Source organism: Balaenoptera physalus, assembly GCF_965194825.1.
Source record: "Balaenoptera physalus genome assembly, chromosome: 3".
Taxonomy (NCBI): domain Eukaryota; kingdom Metazoa; phylum Chordata; class Mammalia; order Artiodactyla; family Balaenopteridae; genus Balaenoptera; species Balaenoptera physalus.
The window spans coordinates 3,507,880-3,529,931 of record NC_138890.1 but is presented as its reverse complement, the minus strand read 5'-3'; the positions used below and the strand labels follow the sequence as shown (position 1 = coordinate 3,529,931).

General features: G+C 57.1%; 1 protein-coding gene across 4 annotated transcripts in view; it reads left to right on the top strand.

Moving 5' to 3' along the window:
- SEMA6B (semaphorin 6B) overlaps nt 1-22,052 on the top strand; it is a 70,914-nt gene that overhangs the window by 24,604 nt on the left and 24,258 nt on the right. For 2 of the 4 annotated variants that reach the window (XM_082456906.1, XM_082456907.1), the window contains one exon: nt 11,158-11,256. In XM_082456906.1, the coding sequence (XP_082313032.1) occupies nt 11,158-11,256 (99 nt within the window). Of the gene's footprint in view, nt 1-11,157; nt 11,257-17,565; nt 17,585-17,637; nt 17,956-22,052 lie in introns of those variants that run through there. The other 2 variants (XM_082456908.1, XM_082456909.1) reach the window with 2 other exon arrangements.

Sequence of the window (22,052 nt, the reverse complement as noted above, 5' to 3'; positions counted from 1 at the left end):
AGGAGCAAATGTGTCCCTGTCTCTGGGACCCAGCTCTGGCTGAGTGGGGATCAGGGTCCTGATTCTGATCAGGAGGGTTTCACGGCTGAGCCCATGGCCTCTGCAGTGGGGAGCCCTGATGTTAGGGACTGCGGTCCCTCAAGGAGGGGTCTCAAGTAGCAGCTAGGGGAATGGGGGGCAGGTAAGCGGGGCAGGACCAGAGCCCTCGGCCCAGAGGGGACAAGTGAGAGGATGGGCTGGGAGCCTCTTACACACTTCTCTCTGTCCCTCTGTCTCCTTCTGTCTCTGTCTCTGTCCCTCTCTGTCTCTCTCAGTCTCTCCCTGGGTCCCTCTCTCTGTGCCTCTCTCTCTCTGGGGCTCAATCTCAGTCTCTCTGTCTCTCTGTGCCTCCCTTTATCTCTGACTATCTTTGTCTCTCTGTCTCTTTCACTATCTGTGTGTCTCTCAATGTTCTTTCCCTCTGTCTCTCCTCACCTCCTCCATCACCCCTCCCCCTGGTTCTGCTTCTCTCTACCCACCCCCATTCTGGTTCACACAGAGACCCCTCCCCGCCTTGGCCCTGCCTTCACTCCAGAGAGGGGCAGGTGAGCACGCTGCCCTCTGGTCCAGTGTCCTGCTGGACTGACCAGCTCTCTGACCAACGCCTTCCCTCCCTCACTGCTTCCCCATCTTGATTCCCAGGGGGGTTCCCTCCTGCAGAAGCACCATCTCCACCAGCACTTTCCCTCCCGCTGCTCCCACACCTCTCATTGTTGCTGCTGCTGCTGCCCAGGGCTACACAGTGAAGAACCACAGTCTGGTCCCCTGGTCTCTCCCATCCCTCACTTTGCCCCAGGCCCTTGGAACAATGGAGAATCAAATGTTTTCTCTCTTTTCCAGACAAGGCATGAAAAACTCCCTCTCCATGTGGAGAGGCCAAGGCCCTGTAACCTGGTCCTCGAGCGCAGGCCTGGTACACAGCGGCTGCTTCATAATCATTCGCTGGATAGATACTTATTGAGCACCTACTGTGTGCCAGGCCGTATTCTAGGCATAGGGATGCTGTGGGGGTCCAAGATGGACAGAATTCCTGCCCTCCAAGAGGTGACCTTCAAGAGCAGGAGACACACCAAAGTCAAACACTCCCCCGCACCCCACCCCCGCTGCCCCCAAACAAATTCATGCCCACCTGGGACCTTGGAATGGGACCTTACCAGCAACTGGGGTCTTTGCAGATGTAATTAAGGATCTCGAGATGAAATCATCCTGGACTTAGGGTGGGCCCTAAATCCAATGACCAGTGTGTTTATGAGAAAGGACAGGCTGATTAGGACACACAGGGAAGACAGCCATGTGACGATGGACGCAGAGATTGGGGTGATGCGGCTACCAGTCAAGGAACACCAAGGTTGCCTCAAACTTACTGGCTTGAAACAACACAAATTTATTATTTTAAAGTTCTGTAGCTAAAATCCTGGTGTGGGCAGGGCTGATCCTTCTGGAGGCTCCAGGGAAGAATTGTTTCCTTGCCTTTTCCAACTTCTCGAGGCCTCCCACATTCCTCAACTCAAGGAAAAGGGGCATCAGGGGTGGGGGGGAACCCTTCCTCCACCTTCACAGCCAGCAATAGCTGGTGGAGTCTTTCTGCCTTTACATCACTCTCATTCTTTGGCTTCCCTTTTATAAGGTTCCCTGTGATTACACTGAGCTCACTCGGATAATCTAAAATAATCTCTTTAACTCAACTGTCCACTGATTAGCAACCTTAATTCCATCTGCAACCTTAATTCCTCTTTGCCCTGTCAGGTTAAATATTCACAGATTCTAGGGATTTAGACGGGTACAACTTTGGGGAGCATTATTTTGCCTACCACAGTTGGTTATACAGCTTTAGACACCCAGAACATGTGGAATCATTCCTAACCATGCCACGATATTCCTCCTCCCTGCCCTCCTTTGGGACTTGCTTGTATTCATCCTTCAGATCTCAGCTTATGGATCACCTCCTCCAGGAAGCCCTCCCTGATGCCTCCTTTGGTCCCCACTGCCACCTGTGTGTCATCATCACAGCCCTTACCACCCTATGTGGGTTACCTGGTGATGTCTGTGACTCCCACTAGATCCAATAGGAGGTGTGTCTTGCCCCTTCTGGGTCCTCGCACCTAGCACAGAGCCTAACACACAGTCGGCACCCAGTAAATGTTTGCAGCTTGCATGAGTTGGATGCTGCTCCTCTCAGGTCTATAAATAGCTCCGGCCTGGTGATGATAAACATAATAAGAGCATACACAGGGACTCACAGACTTGGCAGGCAGGTGGGCACTGGTGGCCACGGGACCCCGTAGCCCTGGCTAGGCCTGGCCCAACCCAGTGCCTGCTGCTCCAAGCAGCCCTTCTGACCTCCTCATTAAAGCAGGCCTTTTACTTAGGCCGACGCTGCCAGTTCTAATTGATTGCCTGCCTCCCCGGGGGAACTCGAGTTCCTGAGGTCGGCAGCTGGGCCAGGGCCAGGCCACGGCAGGTGGGAGGGAGCCCCGCTCCAGGATTGGGAACAAGGCCTGAAGGCTGGACCTTCTGCCTCACCAGAGAGGGCCTGCCCTCCCTCCAGGCCTAGGGCACCCACCGACCTGCAGGCTCAGAGTCCCTTCCCAGGTTCATGCAAGCCTCTGGTATGTTTGATCTTCATATACTTGGTGACACCAAGGACAAAGAACACACCAAGATGCACACAGACACTCAAACACACACAAGCCCACAACCCACAGGTCCAGACAGAGGTGGTGTAGCATGGTGGTGAGACATGTGGGCACATAACCCCTCTGTGCCTCAATCTTCCCATCTGCAAAATGGGATTATAATAGTCTCTTCCCCACACACATCCATGGGGCTTCCAGGAGAATTAAATAAATTAATAGTTAGAAAATACTTAACACAGGGCCTGGTGCATACTCAGTGTTCTATAATGCTTATTATGTATGCATTTGACAGGTATTGATTGAGTACTTAATGCATGGCAGGCCTAGCAGTTATGGCAGTGAACAAGATATGCACAAATTCCTGTTCTGGGGAGCTGACATCTGAAAGGGGAGGGGGAGAGTAAGCCTAATAAAAGAGTAAATGTTGGGGTGAGCTGGGAGGACACAGGTGGACACACACGCTCAGACACCCCTGGAGAGGTACATTCTCTGAGTTTCTGTGATTATTCCCATTCCACAGATGGAGTAAATGAGGCTCTGAAACAAAAGGAAAATGGGTTTGTTTGGGGCCACCCAGTTTCTGAAATAGTCAATGCTTCATGTGGCCCCAGGGCCTTTGTCCCTGCTGTTCCATTGCCAGGCAAACCACCCCCCCATCCTTCTGTTCTCAGCTCAAGTGTCACTTCCTCAGGCTAGCCCTTCCATCCCCTCACTCCCCTGCAGTTCCCTGCCTCCTTCAAGCTCTCTTGGCTGTGGCTGCTTCTGTACTGGGGAACTTCTGTCATTAATATCTGTCACGGATGCCTCTGAGTTCCCAGAGCCTGGCACACAGTGGGTGCTCAATAAATGCACACTGGCCCTGGGACACAGCCCCTCCCAGACAGAACTTGCAAACTGGCAGCTGGGGGAGGCCAGGTTGGGGGCCTCCCACCTCCCAGCTTTGATCCCGGCTGTCCCCGCCTCGACCACCACCAGCTTCTAGAACCTGTTTCTAGCTTTTCATCCTCCCTGGAGAGGCCTCATTACCGCTCCCAGCCCGAGAGACAGGAACCTGCAGCCTCCTGGGCTTTGAAAACAACATATTAAAATAGAAATCGGTGCCACCACTTGGGCACCCTGGGGCCTAGACTTTGGGCTGTGAGCCCCTGGCCGCGTGCTGTCACTTTTAGCCCTTCCTTTGTGAGCTGAAGGAGATGACAGACTTTGGAGCCCAGAGCATCGGGAGCTGGTAATAACCATCATTAGGATAATGATTTTAATTATTATCTAATAAAAGTATATTTAGCTGCATCCATTTTGTGAGCCTTTACACTGTTCAAGGCACTTTTCTTTCGGCCGCGCTTGCAGGATCTTAGTTCCTCCACCAGGGATTGAACCTACACCCTCAGCAGTGAAAGCGTGGAGTCCTAACCACTGGACTACCAGGGAATCCCCTCAAGGCATGTTTTAAAACCCTTTTCTTGATCCCACATTCCTCTCTGTTGACCACCCGGTTTCCGAGAGTCGGCTGTTTACACTCACCCTTTCTTCCGTTGCCTCCAGAATCTGCTCCAGTGGGTCTCTCACGACCCCCACACCAGGAAATTGTACTCTGGGAAAGATGCTCCTGGCAGGGGCACCCACCTTGGTGACTGCCAGGCAGGTGGAGGGGGAAGCTGCCACCTCCACTGCTTGGAAGGAGAGGGCTGGGGGCTGCTGGCCTGGAGCGGCTCTGGGATGGGGGAATCACTCACCAGGCAGGGGGACCAGTCCCAGACACACCCACCTCAATCCCTGACTCTAAGCCTGGGGGCCTGGGAGGCCCTGGGAATACCACCCCTTCACAGTCACACAACCAGCCTCTCTCATGAAGAATACAGACTCAGAGGGAAAACGGGAGAGAAAGCTAACATTTATGAAGGGTGTGTTCCATGCTAGTGGGTATGTGTAGTAACTCCTTTAATTGTAAAAGCAACCTTATGAGTTAGATACTATTATAGTGCCCGCCCCACCTTTTTTTTTTTTTTTTTTTTGGCCGCACCGTGCAGCATGCAGGATCTTAGTTCCCGGACCAGGGATGGAACCCGTGCCCACTGCAGTGGAACAGTGGAAGCGCGGAATCTTAACCACTAGACCACCAGGGAAGTCCCTATAGTCCCCATTTTATTGTTGGGGAAACTGAGGCACAGAGAGGTGCCGTGGCCTGGCCAGTCACACAGCTAGTAAGTGGCACCCCGAGTCTGAACCCTTGTCTCTCTGAGTTGAGAGGCGCAGCCTGTGCTAAGTATCACTTCGCACCCAGGAGCAGTGGAATCTACAGAGCCATGCGCCGGGTGGGTTCTGTTATCTGCCCATTGTACAGATGAGGAAACTGAGGCTCAGAGGAGCTGCTGGGCTGTGCTGGGAGGACATAGCAGAGCTGGGGCTCCAGCGTGAGGCCATGCACCCAGAACCGGGTCTCTTAACCACTCCAGTCACCAAAGGCTCTCCCGGCCTCTGTTTCAGCATCCATAAGGTGGGTTTAATTGCTGAATCCAGGTTATGAGGACCACGTGCACGCAGGCTTGTAAAGCACCCCTTGTCGGGTCTGGCCAAACAGGGTCTGATTTGCATGAGTCGGGGACACAATGGGGACGGCGCAGGGAAAAGTTTTCCCATGGCCCCCGTCCATCAACCTCTCTCCAACCTGGGGCAGTTAGATCTGCCACACACACACACACACACACACACACACACACACACACACACACACACACACACACACACACACACACACACACACACACACACACACACACACACACACCCGCCGGAGATCCCCTTCCCTGGCGGTCACCTAAGTGCCCTCCGGCCCCTAGCAGGGAACAGCGCCGCCTCAGGGTCAGGCGCGGGGCCAGCATCCCTCCAGGTTTGTCAGCGTTGCCCAGAGACGGGAAGGGAGTCGGCGGGCCCCCGCCCCCTGCACGCAGACCCCTGCCCGCCCAGCCCCCAGGACCCCGGATCCAGAACAATGGGCAGGCCGGAGGAGGAGGCGGGCAGGCGGGGCTGGGGCCTCGGGGAGCCTGGGAACAGAGCGGCTCGAGGTTGGTGTGCAGGGAGGGGGAGGGGGGTCCTGAGATCAGACAGAGCCTCCAAGAGGGGCGGGGGCTCCGAGAGGGGCGGGAGGCGCACCCACCCAGCCAGGAGGGATCTCGCGGAGGCGAGGGAGCTTAGCCCCCTCTCCCACGGCGGCTCCAGAAGGAGAGGCCGGCCCCGGGGCTCGTGCCGGGAACAGGTGTGGGGGGCTCTGAAGGCAGGACTAAGGGACACAATCCCTTTCGGAAGTGAAGTGACATCGGGGCCCCGCACCGCTATAAATACGGACACAGCTGACTTGGGGGAGGGGGGATCGGAGGGAACCTGAAGGACCCGAGAAGAGGGCGGGTAGGGTAGCGGGATGGGAGGCGACCCTGAGCTCTTGGGACGCGGCCAAGTTTCTGGGTGGATGCGAAACCCGGTGACTTGATACACTCCGGACCCCGGCGTCCTGGGGCCGCAGCGGAGGACAGAACCGGGCGGGTCCACAACCTTTCTGAGCCCCGCCCCTCGCCGAGCCCCACCCCTCCCTGAAGCCCCTCCCGGTTCTGAGCCGGCTCCACTCTCTCGGCCCCTCCCCTTTCAGCGCCCTCTCCTCTCCCTTAACCCCCTCCCCTGGCTGAGCCTCCTCTTCTATCTCAGCCCCCTCCTCTCTCTCAGCCCCTCTCTTTCTAAGCACCACCGCCCATCTTTCAGTTCCTCGGGGTGGGGAGTGTCCTGGGACGGCCCCTTCCGGCTGTCCAGATAGAAACTTGACTCCTTGGCTGGTGGGGGCTTCCCTGGCTCGTCCTCATCTGCTGCATCACCCTCATATTCTGTGACTGGAGCAACCAGAGCTTTTGAGGTTCCGCCCTCCCCGGGCGCCCCGCGGGCCCGGTTATCCAGCAAATACCTGCAGAGATCCCCTACCTCCAACACCCAGTCCCGGGCTAGGCTCCTCATCAGAAACTGCGAGAAAGACCTTCAGGCATGCATACCCCCTTCAAATTCCCGCTTAGACCTCTCATTCTTCCCAGATCTAGGACCCGATTTTGAAATGGGGGATGGGTAGAAATTCTGACTTCATTCATTCATCTTTTCATTCACATTCTTCAACAAACATTTAATGAGCACCTACTGTCTGCAAGCCTGTGCCAGAGGCTGCGGATACAGCTCACGACGGTCCAGTGGGGGAGATAGTCCGTGGGGTGATGGGGGTCAGAAGGCTGTGATTGGGGCACACAGGCAGCTATAGGGGTCAGGGAGCTGGTGGGTCAGGGAAGGAAGGCTTCCCACAGGACGTGTCATCTAAACTGAAGGCTAAAGATATTAGGGGCCAAGAGAGGGTGTTCCTGGCAGAGAGAACAGCAAGTACAAAGGTCCTGAGGCAGGAGGAAGAGCCCCTGGCTTGCAGTCCCAGCTTTGCTGTTTATTTGCTGTGTGACCCAGACAAGTGACTTGTTTTTTTCTGAACCTTAGTTACCAATGCTCGACGGAACGGCTTGGCAGGGCACCTGGTATACAAGAGGTACTCCATAAATATTTGCCAAATGTTGATGAGGGAATTGAGGTTTAGAGGGTTGTCATGAAAGAGAAGGCTTTGTGGCCCCTGCCTGGGGATGAGTGGGTTGGGGCAGCTCGTGACCTCTTTTTCTGGCCAAGGTGCCCCTGTCGCCTGGGCCCCTCCCCCCGGGCCCACCCGTCCTCCACCAGCTGTCCCTCCATGTGTGCGGCCGCCTGTCAAGAGCAGGCGCCTGTTCCGGAACACCTGATGCCTTGCTTCCCAGGGATTTCAGAGGGGTAGATGCACGGAAGTTCAGCTGCCACGGGGGCTTAACCCTGGAGCCTGGGCGCTGGGTCTTCAGAGACCCACCGGCATCCCTCTTGACCCTGTGAAGAGCCCTGGCACCGCTACCAACCTTAGCTGGAAAGACCCCACTTCAACTCCTGGCCCTGGCATTGCTTGGCTGTGTGGCCTTGGGAAAGTTAGTCAGCTTCTCTGGTCACCGCCACCACCAATAATGATAACAGCTGACACATCCTCAGTGCATATTATGTGCCCGGGGCCATGTTTAGAGCCTTTCTATGAATGAACTCTATCTTCTAGCAGGATTCTGAGTTCCCAAGTATTGTTGACCCCATTTTATAGATGTGAAAACTGAGGCACAGAGCAAGGTTATATGACTCACAGGGTGAAATAACCCAATCAGTAATAACTACAGTAACACCTATTGCATCCTCACTGGGTGCCTGCTTTACGTGGATTAGCTCATTTAATTCTCCCCCAAACCAAATGAGGTGGTGGAGACTGCTAATAGAAGTCCCTTTTTACAGATGTGGAAACTGAGGCCCAGAGAGAATAAGCAATTTGTTCAAACCTACAAAGCTGTATAACTTTGAGCACACATCATCATAGAAAGTTCTACTGATGAGCATTGCTCTATGAGAAAGTGCTTGCTGTCATCTGGTAGGAGCCCAGGCCCTGGTAAGTTACAGTTAACTTGTAGGTTTCTGTCTGGTAGAAAAAAACTCCAATTATGGTTTTGCTGCATGTAGGACATTCACTAGTTTGTACCCAGCCTAATCTTATTCTAACATTCTTAAGAAAAAAAATCCTGATAAATACCCAGTCCCTTAAATGCTCTCAGAGTCAGCTTGGGGACTTCCCCAGTGGCGCAGTGGTTAAGAATCCACCTGCCAATGCAGGGGACACAGGTTCAATCCCTGGTCCTGGAAGATCCCACATGCCACGGAGCAACTAAACCTGTGAGCCACAACTACTGAAGCCCGCGCTCCTAGAGCCTGCGCTCCGCAACAAGAGAAGCCGCCGCAATAAGAAGCACACACACCGCAACGAAGAGTAGCCCCCTCTCGCGGAGAATGACCATTTAACTGGTTCCCTGAATAATGAGTTAATTAATCATTGACCAGAGTTTATGTTTTCAACTTTCTGAGAACTGTACCTTGACAGCCCCATTTTGCAAATGGGGAAACTGAGGCAAGTTCCCTGCCTCCCCTGCCCCAAGCCTGGGGGCCCAGTCATTGCACACCTGGCTCTCCACATCCAGGCAGCCCCCGCCCAGCTCCCAGAAGCAGCACCGAGAACCTGTCTTCCCTAAGCAGCAGAGAACCAGGTCAGCCAACCGCTGGGACATCAAAGGGAATCTATAAATACAGCTGCAGGAGGAAAAATAGACACTTTTCTAGCCCCTCCCGGCCTTGCCTCTCTCCCTCTCCAGATCTTTCCTGGCTAGGCTCCCACTGTGGTAGCTGGGCTGAAGCCCCCAACCCCAAGGACCCCTGCTGGAAAACAGTGGGGAAAGCTGCTGGCAGTTCCTCGGTTTCCCCCAATGAGCTCAACCTCTTCTGCCCTCCCCTTCCCCTGCCAGGGGACTGAGAAAAGAGGGGAATCACTGGGCCTGTCCCTGGGAGGTGCAGATGAGGTTCTAAGCCCAGAGGTGAGGGTTACTGGTTTGTAGAAATCTTCGAATTCCAGAACCCTGGAATCTTCCCTCTTTCTCACGGAACACATAGGGCTTCTGCACTGTGTTGGGTGCTGGGAAGCTGGCAGGACCAAGGCAGACAGTTTAGACTTGGCCAGGGCAGTCAGGAGGGCTTCCTGGAGGAAGTGACATGAGCTGAACCCAATGTAAGATGGGACAGATGGGGAGGGAAGAGCGAAACAGGGGAGGAGGTTGCAGGGGAAGGAATTCAGAGTCCTCCTGGATGATTCCCATTTCCTTGCTCCCCAAGTCTTTGCATCCAAAATGACTCTCAAGGGACTTCCCTGGCGGCCCAGTGGTTAAGACTCCGTGTTTCCAATTCAGGGAGCGTGGGTTCAATCCCTGGTCAGGGAACTGAGATCCCACATGCTGCCCAGGGCAGCCAAAAAAAAAAAGAGGGCCTCTCAAATCTGCCTATTTCTCTCCACCTCCTCATCCCCTGCCCCGGTCTAGGCCCCCATGTTGCTCCCCCAGACTAGTCCCTCCTCCCCTGGGGCCTATTCCTGCCCTGGGTGCATCAGTCTCGGCAAGGCAGCCAGAGGGACCTTTTTTTTTTTTTTTTTTAATTAATTAATTAATTAATTTTATTTTTGGCTGTGTTGGGTCTTCGTTTTTTCTGTGCGAGGGCTTTCTCTAGTTGTGGCAAGCGGGGGCCGCTCTTCATCGCGGTGCGCGGGCCTCTCACTGTCGCGGCCTCTCTTGTTGCGGAGCACAGGCTCCAGACGCGCAGGCTCAGTAATTGTGGCTCACGGGCCCAGTTGCTCCGCGGCATGTGGGATCTTCCCAGACCAGGGCTCGAACCCGTGTCCCCTGCATTAGCAGGCAGATTCTCAACCACTGCGCCACCAGGGAAGCCCAGAGGGACCTTTTTAAACGTTAAATCAGATCATGTCATTTGCTCACTATAAACTCTCCAATGGCTCCCTAGTGCCCTTGAAATAAAATCCAAACTTTTCCCCGTGTCCCCAACACTTCTCTGCCCTCCCCTCCTCCCTCTCTCCCCCTCATTCTTTCTGCTCCAGCCACACGGGCCTCCTGGCTGTTCCTCCAACATCGTCCTTCCCCAGGGCCTTTGCACATGTTGCTCCCTCTGCCCTTCCCCTATTTCTTCTTCCCCAGACTGGTTCCTACTTCTCCTTCAGGTCTCAGCTCAAAAGTCACCTCATCTGAGAAACCCTCCCTGATGCCTCCAGACAAGCTACTGCTCTTCGTCGTCTTTTCTTCCTGGCCTTTATAATGATCTGAAATTATTTTAGTCATTCACACGGTTCTTCATTGTCTGTCCATGAATGCCCCGAGAGGGCAGAGACCCTGCCAGAGACCTCACCCACCATGGGCTTCACTTTCCTTGTCTATAAAATAGGCGGGCTTGTGACAAGCTGCTCCCTTGGGGAGGCTGCCTGCCTCATTTGTTGTTCAAGTTACTATTGATATTTCCCTTACAAACTCTTTGTAATCAATATGCTAATTGATGCAGATTTTATGTAAATGACACAAGTATTTGTTTCTCCTCCCCCTTCCCCCCAACAAATTCCCCAATGGCCTAAGGGACCCTGGAAGCTGGAGGGTGGGTGGGTAGCTGTCTCAGCCCACATCTCTTGGGGATCTTTGGGGGTAGAGGGACAGTCTTGGGGGCAAGCAGGAAAAGGGGCAGGAGGTGGGCGTGGGGGATAGAAATCTGGAGACCTGGGGGAAGACTGAGACCAACACAGTAAACGAGCAAGATGGAGAGATGAAGAAGAGGGTGGGGAGATGGAGAAACACAGAGAGGATAGGAGGGAAGCAGAGAGGGAGACTGGAAGGAATGAGGGAGGAGGGCCTGGCAGGGGTCCCTTGCCCACCTCAGGGCGTGCTGGGGGCAGACCTGCTCCCCACCACACACTTGGATCAGTGGAGTGACCTTCCCACCTTCACTCTGATCATAACCTATTGGAATCTTCTTGCAGGGGAAACTGAGGCAGGACAAGGGGAACTGCTGGCCTCACTGGCCATTCCAGGACAGGTCTGGGATGAGAACTGGCCCACCGCTCCACGGGACCCTGGAGGTAAGGAGGCTTCCTTGACACTTGCCTGGACCTTAGCCAATACTCCATTGTCTTTACTGAGTGCCTACTGTGTGCCAGGTCTGTGTTGGGCAGTGCTGGGATCGAGACCAAGTGCCTTGACCAAGACAGCTTGGGGTCTTTGAGGAACCAAATGAATTCCGAAGTGGTCCCCACGGCCCACGAGGCCCTGCATGACCTGCCCCCCACACACACACCCTATCACCTCTTCCCTCTCTCCCCCTAGATCATGCTGCCCCTGCTCCTCCTCTAGGAGGTCAGGAATGGTCCTTCCCCAGGGCCTTGGCACGGCCGTTCCCCCCATCTGGAGCTCCCTTCCCCCACATACCTGCATGCTTTTCTCCCTTACCTCCTTCAGGTCTCTGCTCAGATGTCACCTCCTCCATGAGACGTCCCCTGACTACCTGCCTAATATCTCCCCCAACTCGGGCACTTCCCATCTTCTTTCCTTGCTTAATTTTTGTCCTTAGCACCATCTGGCCCAGCATAGATCTCACTCGTTTATGTTGCTTCTTGTCTGTCAACCCCATTGGGACGTCAGCTCCACGAGGCCAGGACTTCTATCTATTCTGTTTGCTGCTGTGTCCCCAGTGACTAAAACAAGCGGGGCATCCAGTAGGTACTCAATCCATACTCGTTAAATAAGTTCATCTTCTCCTGCCCTGAGCTGTGAGCATTGCCAGGACAGAAGCTGGCTCTGTCTTGGTCACCATTGTGTCGCCAGCACTACCCAGCAGAGCCTGGTACACAGTAGGTGCTCAATAAAGTCAGCTGAATAAATAGGCCAATGAGGGTCAAGACCTACGGACTTGGCTCTGCTTCCTGAACGCATCAGAGTGTTTGTAGCCAAAGCTGAGTTTGTCCCAGGCAGGTCCCGAAGGGCACAAGGAGCCTGGGCGTGGAGGGTGAGCTCAGGGCCCTCCAACTGCACCTCCACACACTGACATCAGCGTCACTTGAGTCGAGAGCCTTGGTGGCAATGATGGAATCGCCACCAGATGAGGTCATTCACACACACCCTCTACGGCCACTGGCTGTTTTGGGTTTCTTTTTCCCATAACAGTTTTGATTTGATTTGATTTTTTTTGTGGGAAAATATACCTAATGTAATATTATTTTAACCATTTGTAAATGTTCAATTCAGTGGCATGAAAGACATTCCCATTGTTGTTCAGCCATCACCACTACCTAGACCCAAACTCTTCCACCTTCCCAAACTGAAACTCTGTCCCCATGAAACACTGACCCCCCCATCCTCTCCCCCAGCCCCTGGCCCCCACCATCTACTTCCTGTCTCTATGGATTTGACGCCTCTAGGGACTTCCTATGAGTGGAATCAGACAGTATTTATCCTTTCGTGTCTGGCTTCTTTCACTGAGGATCACGTTCTCAAGGTTCGTCCATGTTGTAGCAGGTGTCAAATTTCCTGCAGTGGCCACGCCCATTCTACCACTCCATCACTGATTAAAAAATGAATTAACAAAAGGCCTCTTGGAGGAAAGGATATTGGCCAAACACATGAGGATCTTCCCAAGGAGAGGGAACAGCAAGTGCAAAGATCCTGGGGTGGGGCTGAGCTCTATGTGTTTGCTAGGCTGGAACAGGAAGCTTAGGGGAGGGTGGATTTTGAACAGGGAGAATGTGATACTTTTCCACCTCCCTCCAAGTGATGCTGGCTTCCTGCCCTTTCTGTGCCTCAGTTTCCTATCCACACCCAGGACAGACCCCAGGGAGCTCAGAGGTCCCTGGGTCCCTCACCACTTCTCCCTTCTGAGTACCAGGGTGCCCCTTGCCTCATTTGCATATTCAGATGAGGCCTTGGGGCTGGGGGTTCTGGGAGGACCCTGGACACACCCATGCCTTTCTGGGGATGTCACTGGTTCTGACCGGGAGGAAGCACTGTAATTGGTCTAATTTCCACTCACAAATCAGGCAGGGAATGCTGCTGCTTCTCTCTCTACTGTTTCCCGGGGGTATGTCTGGCGCTTGGAGCTCCAGCCAGACACACAGTCAGCTCAAGCCACAGCCCTGGGTCCAAGGGGCTGCAGAGAGGGTCTCAGACTGGACAGCCCCCAGCCATCCCCGCTGGCTGCCTGGCTGAAGGCCTACTGTGTGCCCAGGCCTGGCATTCACCCTCTCCACTGAAATGGAGGGGGACTCGGGCAAACTCTAGGGCCAAGCATCCTGGGTTTAAATCCTTGCTCTGGCTCAAAATGTGTACAGTACCTGGAGCTATGCAGTGCACACAGTGGGCACTTAATAAGTGCTCCTGAAGTTATTACTTCACTGGATACCTCTCCCCCAGCCTGAAGAGGTGGCCTCATGTTGCCCCATTTTGCTGCCGAGGGGACTGAGTGACCCTGGGCTCCTGCCCGGCTGGGCCTCAGTTTCCCCGTCTGTACAATGAAGGCAGAGCTCTCAGGCCCCCATTCATTCATTCATTTGTTCAGCACATTTGTTGAATGCTTACTGTGTGCCAGGCCCTGTTCTAGACGTTGGGGACACAGCCATGACCAAGGCAGACTCTGGCCTGCCCTGGCAGAGCTGATTGCAGGGGTGGGGCAGAAGAGGGGGCAGGAATGGGAAGAGAAACAAGTAAATGGATAAAAGAAGTACCACTGGTGGGTTTCCCTGGTGGCGCAGTGTTTAAGAATCCGCCTGCCAATGCAGGCGACACGGGTTCGAGCCCTGGTCCAGGAAGATCCCACATGCCGTGGAGCAACTAAGCCCATGCACCACAACCACTGAGCCCGTGCGCCACAACTACTGAAGCCTGCGCGCCTAGAGCCTGAGCTCCGCAACAAGAGAAAGCCCGGGGGCAACAAGGAAGACCCAATGCAGCTAAAAATAAACAAATAATAAGAATAAATTATAAAAATTTTAAGAAGAACCTTCCAAGCTAGGAGGTCCCTGAGCCCTTGGAAACGATTAAAAGCATGGGGTTCAAATTCCAGTTTTATTTCCTGGCTATGTGAGTGGCCAAGCCATTTCTCTCTGGGCCTCAGTTACCACACCTGAAAATGGGGCAATAACAGTAGTCATGCTCTGGAATCATGGGGCTACATATAGTAGGTGCTCCATAAATGTTAGCTCATCATTATCATTATTACTATATGCACAAAATGGGTCATTTTCCCAGCCCAGGGGTGCTGTGTGGTCTCTGGAAAGGGCCACACCCTCTCTGGGCACCAGGTCCCTCAAATGCTCCAAAGGCCCCAGGACTATTTTTGAATCTGGAGAAGAGTCCCAGAGAGGAGCCCCTCAGCCTGCCCTGCGAGCAGCCTGGGGTCAAAGGGCAAGAGGCAGGGATGGGTCAAGGCCATGCCCCCCCCACACACACACACACACACACACGCGCGCGCATGCACACACACCCCACCATGGGCTCTAGGCGGTTAGCTCTGCGGAGGGACCAGCTGGGCGGATTTAGCCAGCGCATCTGCCGCCGGAACAGCTGCCGTTCTGGGGGGGCTGGAGGGGGATATGGGACGAGGGAAAAATCTGTCCGAGGAGAATCGCGTCTGCGCTAACCAGCTGCAGGCTCAGACTGGGGGGACACCCCGAATCCGCCCGGACCCCGGGCCCCTCCCCTGCCGCGGTCGCCCCCACGTGCCTCTGGGGGGAGGGGGCTCGGGGAGGCCCTGACGTCACAGGCGGCCTCAGCCAATCGGAGCTGCCCTTTCCGAGCCCCCCCCCCCCCCGAGATTCCCAGGCCGGAGCCGGGACCAGGGGCGCGACCGAGCAGCTAAGACCCCCAACCTGGGCTTAAAAGAGGGCCCGGACCTGACTGGGGAAACCAAGGCTGGGACCCTCCAGGAAGGGGGCGCGGGACCCAGCTGACCCCTCCGAGCCTCTGCCCATCCGCCTGGCTCCAGCGCGACCCAGAGAGGGGCAGGGGCCGGCGGGAGTCACACAGCAGGGCGGCGAGGCGGGGAGCCCTGATGGGGGGCGCGCAGGCAGCGGGGCGGGGTTTTCCTTCCCCGCAGGCGCCAGGCACCAAGGCCAGGCTTAGCCTCAGCCCATCCCGGGGGACACAAAGGCCGCTTGACCCACTCCAGGTCTCCCCGGGACCCCTCGGACCCGGGGCCGCGGCCTGGACACGCAGGGAGGAAGGTGTTGGTGGCCGCGGGCACCCTCAAAACCCGCCCTGGATTCCTGCGGGTCGGAGCTGGACGGGAGCGCAGAGCTGCCCAACGTGACCTGAGAAACTGAGGCCCAGAGGGGTGGGGCTTTGCTCAGAGTCACACAGCTTGGAGGGCTCTGCTGGTGCTGGTGACCTCGGGCAAGGCCCTGCCCCTCCCGGGGCCTCCCTGGCTCACCCGGCGGGCAAGCTGTGAACTTCCTGCCACCCTCTTCCAGGTCAAGGCTCAGACAGTCAGGAGCCCAGGGCGGGGGAGGGAGCAGCCCGGTCTGACCTTGCCCTGGTCCGGGGCATGAAAGACCCATTCATGACTGCCGAAGCCTGGATGGCAGCTGAGCCGGCCCGCGGGGGTGGGGCCTCCCTCAGGGCCTTTGTCCCAGCGGGTCCCTCTGCTTAGTATACCCTTCCCACCACCCCCTGCACCCCATGTACTCCGCCAGATCTGTCTGTCGTCCTTCTATGGCCCCCACATCACCTCGTGGACCTCCTGGGCCGCACAATGCCCCCCCCCCCCCCCCCCCCGTCTATCTCAGCAGTTATCTGTACCTTGAGTTCGGCAGCCACTGATTCTTCTGTCTCCCCTGCTAGACTGTAGGCAGGAAGCCAGTTTGCCTTGCTGACTGCTCAGTCCAGGACCTGGCACACAGTAGATGCTCAATAAATGTTTGTTGATGGAATAGGTTGCCGAGGAGCCCAGTCGGGCCAAGGCTGCAAGTGGGAGGGCACAGCACGTGGAATGGTATAGAGGTGGGAGGGGAGTGCAGAGCCTGGACACCAAGCTGAAGTGCTGGGACTTAGCGCGCCCCCCGTTGCTGGGCTGGCCTCAGTCTCCCCAGGGGGCAGGAGGCAAGGGGGTAGAGTCCAGACAGACGCAGGCAGGTGCTTGGCTGATCTGCCTGGGACTCTGGCTCAGCCGGAAAGCTGGTCAGAGCAAAACCACTGGTGGCAGGAAGGCCTGGCTGCTAGCAGAGGTTTGTGGTCGCCAGGACGGCCCCTGGGCAGCTGCTGGGGGCCTGGAAGAACCGGGTTGTCTCCACGCATGCCAGGGAGGCTGCAGGTGGCCCAGGATCCAATGTCCCACTGCGTGTGTGCGCCACTGGGAAGCCACACAGCCTGCCTGAGCCCCCAGACTGCTGGGAGCCCTGGGTGGGACTCAGCGGGCAAGGCAGGCAACAAAGGTGCTCAATAACCAAAGGCAAGAGGATTTATGCAAGCTGGTCGACCTCTCTGTGCCTCAGTTTCCCATCTGTGGGAGCCTCGTGTGGCTGCCCTGAGGACTGAACAATGCGATTTATGCATCAAACATAAGCACACAGCAGGTGTGCAAGAAATGTCACTTAGATAAATACACAATAGTAAAACTTTTATGGAGCACCTCCTGTATACTGGCGATGCCACAGGGACCGGGACAGCGTGCAGCGCAGTGGGGGAGACATACACAGTCACACCCATGTGGAGAGGTGCTTTGGACAGAGAGGGACATTGAGGTCCTGAGAGGCGCTCTCTTTCTAAGGTCACAAAGGGGCAGGGAGGTTACAGGGAGGTCTCGGAAACAGGAAGACCAGTTTGTCTTGGAGTCCCAAAGGCAGGGGGCCGAAGTGCTCCCCACCGGCTGAGGGTATGCTGTAGACCCCTGGGAACCTCTTTTCCCGTCAGGCCCCATGGGCGCTGGGACAGAAGATAGCCATGGTCTCTGCAGCCAGCTTGCTCTGTTCAAATCCCAGTTCTGCCACTTTCTAACTGGGTGACCTTGGACAAGACGCCCCCCATGCCTCAGTTTCCTTACATGTCTACTGAGTATTGTTTAATATACTGCTTGTGCATTGAATAAATGTCCCCATATATGAAGAGGGCCATGTAGACCCCCGGAGTTCCTGCCGCCGCAGCATCCCCATCTTCCCCGCGGATCCGATAGAGGATGGATTCTGGGTATGCGGGACTGGCCAGAATGGACCGGGGTAGTAATTTGGGGAGGGGAGCGGCGATCAGGCCCTCCACCGGGACAAAAGCAGGGTGCCTTCTCTTGGGTCACTCCTCCACCCCCCACCCCCGCCCCCGCCCCCGCCCCCGCCCCCGCCCCCAGCGCCGCCGGCCGCCCACCTGGCTCCGCCCTCCGTTCCGCGCCGCCTTTGCTCCGGGCCGGGTTTTGCGCGGCTCCGGCCCGGCTTGGTAAGGGAGGGTTGCCGGGGTGGGGGGGAGGGGGGGCGGAGGTGGCAGAGTCGCGAGTCGCAGCGGCGGCCGCGGCGGGCAGAGGAGATGCGGCCGCGGCGCGCCCCCGGTCCGGCCGCCGCGCAGCGCCCCCCCCGGAGCCGACGCCAGCGCGCCGGGGGCCGGGGCTGAACCCCCTTCACCAGCGCAGCGCAGCGGGCCCGGGGGCGGGGAGAGCGCGCGCCCCCAGCCCCCCTCCCCACCCCGGGATGCCTGGCTGAGCCGGCCGGGCCGGGACAGGTGCGCGCACGAACCCCCCCCACCCACCCCCCACCCGCGCCCTCCCGCCCTCGAGCTCCCTCCCGCGCACTCGCGGCGGCCGCGGCTCCGAGGTAAGCACCCCGGGGCGTCTGCAAGAGGGGGGGCTGGGGAGGCACTATCCCGGGGGTGTCTGTCGGCACGCAGCTGGGGGCTGAATTGTTGGCTGGGGTGGCCGGGTCAGGCGCTATAATGGGGGGCCTGGGGGCCCCGCCACTGCGAGGGGGATGGATTGGGGCCGGAGAGGGGGTTTGTGGAGCTCTGTAACGGGAGGATCTGCCGGCAACGCAACTGGGGAGGGGGCTGGATTTTAGGGGGGTCGCAGTATGGAGCGATATAATGGGGGTCCAGTAACAACGCTTTGAAGGGTCTGGATTTGGGCCTGGGGCGCTGAATGAGACTCCATAATGGGGGTGTTTAATGGCACCGCAGCTGGGGGGGCCTGGATTGTTGACTGGGGGCCTGTATGTGGAGCTATAATGGGGGTTCTGTCGGCACCGCAACGGGTGGAGGTTTTGTCCGGGGGGACCGTAGGAGGCACAATAATGGGGGCTCGCGGCTGCGCCGCTGGGGAGCTGGATTTGGGCCCAGGTGGGGGGTTCAGGGCAGGCAGGGGGCCTGCTGGCCGGGGGTGGGAGGTGGTGCTGGGGGGCGGGGCCCTGGGCGCTAAGTCGAGGGCCCCCCGGGGCTGGTGCGGTGGTCCCGGCAAGGTGAGGCCCCTCCGCCCCACTCCGCGGTCCAGCCGCCGCACCTTGGGCGCCCCTGAGCCCTCTCCAGTCTCACGCCCGGCCCAGAAGGAGTCCAGGGCCCGGGCCGCGGGGGAGGGGCCGCGGCGGGGGGAGAGAGTCAGCCGGTCCGGATCCCCCCCGCTGCAGTGGGAGCCCAGGGGTTCGGGGCCCCCCAAGAGCTGACAAAGGGACAAAGAAAGCGTCTCTCTCCGAGAGAGCGCTGGGAGGGGTGGGGGGCGCCGAGTGTGGCCCCCTCCCGTGGGCGCTGATTGGTCTCCAGGGTGGGGGTCACGTGCCCCCTGTCCCGCTCTCCCCCTCGGGGTGCCCTCCGAGCTTGGGGCACCTCCGCCCTGCTCTGCCCCTGCCCGGACTTGTAGGCGCTGAAGCTGGGAGTTTTTGCAAGCGTCCTGGGGCTGGGGGCGATTCCCAGACCCTCAACCCCTGTTTGGCCCTCTCTGGCTGAGGTCTTTGGCATCCTCCCCGTGAGGCTGTCATCTTTGACCCCCAGACTGGAGGGGAACTGGGGCTTGGGGTTAGGGGATTGGGCCCTTAAGTTTTGGGGGCCTCTTTTGGGTTTAAGGAGGAAGGGGGGGACTAATGGCTGGGGCTTCAGAAGGGCCCCCCCAGTTTGCAAAATTGCATTGCTTCATATTTTTCTGGGTTCCCTTGGCTTCTCAAGGGTACAGCGCACTCTCCAAAATCAAAGTTCAGTACCCCCGGGGCATCCCCTCCCCTACAGACACTGGCCAGTCCCTTTCCCACATCCTAGTAGATATGTTTTCTTTCAAGGATGAAATTTTTGAATGTATCTGAGCAATTGCTGAAACTCTATTTAGACAGAGTACAGGGTGTGGGGACAGGCTGGGAGTCATAGGTGGGGTCAGGATTCTCCTGGGAGGGGGTCCAGAGCTCTTAGGGAAGGTAGCTGGGGGGTCCCTGTGGCACAGCGGACCTTGGATATCGGGTAGGTGGCAGCCTGGCAGGAGACTCATTAAACTGTAGCGTGTCCACCCTGAACTGGCCCATTCCCAAGAACAGACAGGGTGACAGAGGCCCAGGGAGGCGGCAGAATGGGTGGAGAGGGAAACCAGGCCTCTCCACTGCTGGGGCTGTTAGATGGGGTCAAGGGGGAAAGGAGCCTCCACATCTGCTGAAACCCAAAATGCCAGCCCAAAGGTTTCCTTGGAAACCCCGGCCCCCCACCCAGCCAACCTGGGCAGGGCAGAAATTAGACCTGGAGCTCCCAACGCCCCACCCCTCTCCAAAAAGAAAAAAAAAGCATCATAGAGAAGGCTGGGGCCTGAGAGGAGGGGTGCTGCTGTGTGGCCTCAGACAGGTCTCTAGCCCTCTCTGGGCTGCGATCTCCCCAGAAGGTTTTAGGACCTGAGTGGAGGGAGATAAGGCAGAGAGAGGTCCCAAGGAATACCCTGGATTTGTAACCTCTCCCTCCAGTCCCCACCTGCCTTCTGCCAGGGCTGAGCACCCATGGGGCCTAAGGGTCCTGTCGCCTCCTCTGCTTTGAGGTGAGAGCACGACTCCCAGCCGAGGTATTGAGTCACCAGGGAGGGGCCATTCACTTCTGTCCTCTGGTCAAAGAAGGTGCTGGAGATGTGAGCTGCAGGAGGGTTTGGCATCTGCAGTGGCCGCCCAGGGCTTGAGCCGAGAGTTGCTGGGGTTACCGGGGGCTGGACCAGGAAGATAGAAATCAAACTGTCCTTGCAAAGGTGACCCTGACGTCAGCTGGCGGGACAGGTAAGCTGGGTCCCCCGGGGCTGAAGGATGTGCCGGTCGCTGCCCATCTCCCGGGAAGGAGGGTGTCCCTAACTGACCCTGTGGTGTGGCCCTGTCCTGTGTGCCCTGCCCTTTGCCAGGTGATGATGGGGAACCCAGAGAGGACTCAGCCCGGGTCAGGACAGGTGGAAGCAGGGATGCCAGTGCCAGCATCCCCTGCCTGGAGGAGGGGATGCTGGCACTGGCCTTGAGGGGTGAGAAGGCGGTTGCCAGGAGGCGAGGGGGACAGGGATTCCAGGTGGAGGAAGCAGTGGGGAAAACCACGGAGGGGTGTGTTGGGGGACTCCTGAGTGACTGGGCTATTTTAAGGGTGGGAGACAATAAACAATGAGGCCTGAGAGGTGACAGGGGCCGCGGATGCCAAGCTGGGGAGCGGGCTTTATCCCGAGGGCAATAGGGAGCCATCGAAGATCTTAGAGCAGGGGAGGGAATGGGCCACGTTTCAGACCTTGAGCAGCCGTGGGGAAGGATAACTACCAGGAGACAGGTTTTCCAGAATGCTGGAAAAATGTTTAGGATACAGTGATTCCAAAATTCTTAGCCATTTAAGGGGCTGCAGATTCTCAGACTGATTCATCCAAGACCCAGCGGTGATTGGGGTTGACCGTGGGTGGGGCCTCATTTAGCAGAAACAGGGACACTGAGGCTCATGGCAGCCTGGGAGGGGGCCCCGGCCGCCTGCCCCACATCCCGTGGTCAAATTATCTAGGACTCGGCTTCAGGGGACAGACCCGCACGCTAGATACCCCCACCATTGTGATCGGTGTAGGTTTGGCTTGCCAGAGCCAGGGTTTGATGTGTGGCCTGAGAGGTCTGGGCCTGAGCCACATAATTCTCTCTTATTATCACAGTCGTTCATCACCTGCCCTTGAGGGATGTCCAGATGAAGTGGCAGGCATTAAAATGCGCTAAGGAGGTGACTTGGGAGGCCAAGGACCCCTCTTCCATCTCTTTGGGCAGGGATACAGGGGTGGCCCCCTACCAGCCACCCTTGAAGCTCCTTCACTGGCCCCAGGGTCCAAAGGTGGTAGCCCTAGGGCCTGCTGGGAGGGAAGCCCAGTCTAGTGAGGACTACATTTCCCAGGATGCATTTTGTCCCAGGCTGAGCCTGCCTTCCAAGAGCTGACCTAGGAGAGAACTTCCCAACTGCAGGATCCCAGAGAGGATTGTGGGTACATGGGTTTTCAGGAGGGCCCAGGGGGAGACCTGGTCCAGAGCGGTAGGGGAGGTCAGTCACTAAACAGATGCTCCCAGTGGCCTCCGTGTGCCTGGCCCTGGGCTGGGTGATGCTGGGATCGCAGAGAGGGAGATTTAGCTCTAGTGCCTGGTTGACCCTCAAGGGTCTTCCAGGCTCAGGGAGGGGAAACAGGCAGACCCTGGCCCTCTTGGCTATATGGGATCAGAGTTGGGGCAAAATGGGGCTGAGGAAAGCTGGCTCTTCCCGGTGGATCAGAGAAGATGCATCGAGGAGGGGCATTGCCGCTAAGACCATGACGGATGTGTAGGAGTTCACCAGGGGGGAAACCACATGTTTTCTGATAGTTTCAGAACCTTCTCCCTTTCCTGAAGGCCCAGTTAGAATCCCCTGGGACAGTTGAGACAGCCCCTCTGAATTTTTGTCTTTAGAGATTGCCACAACAGTTGGAGCAGAC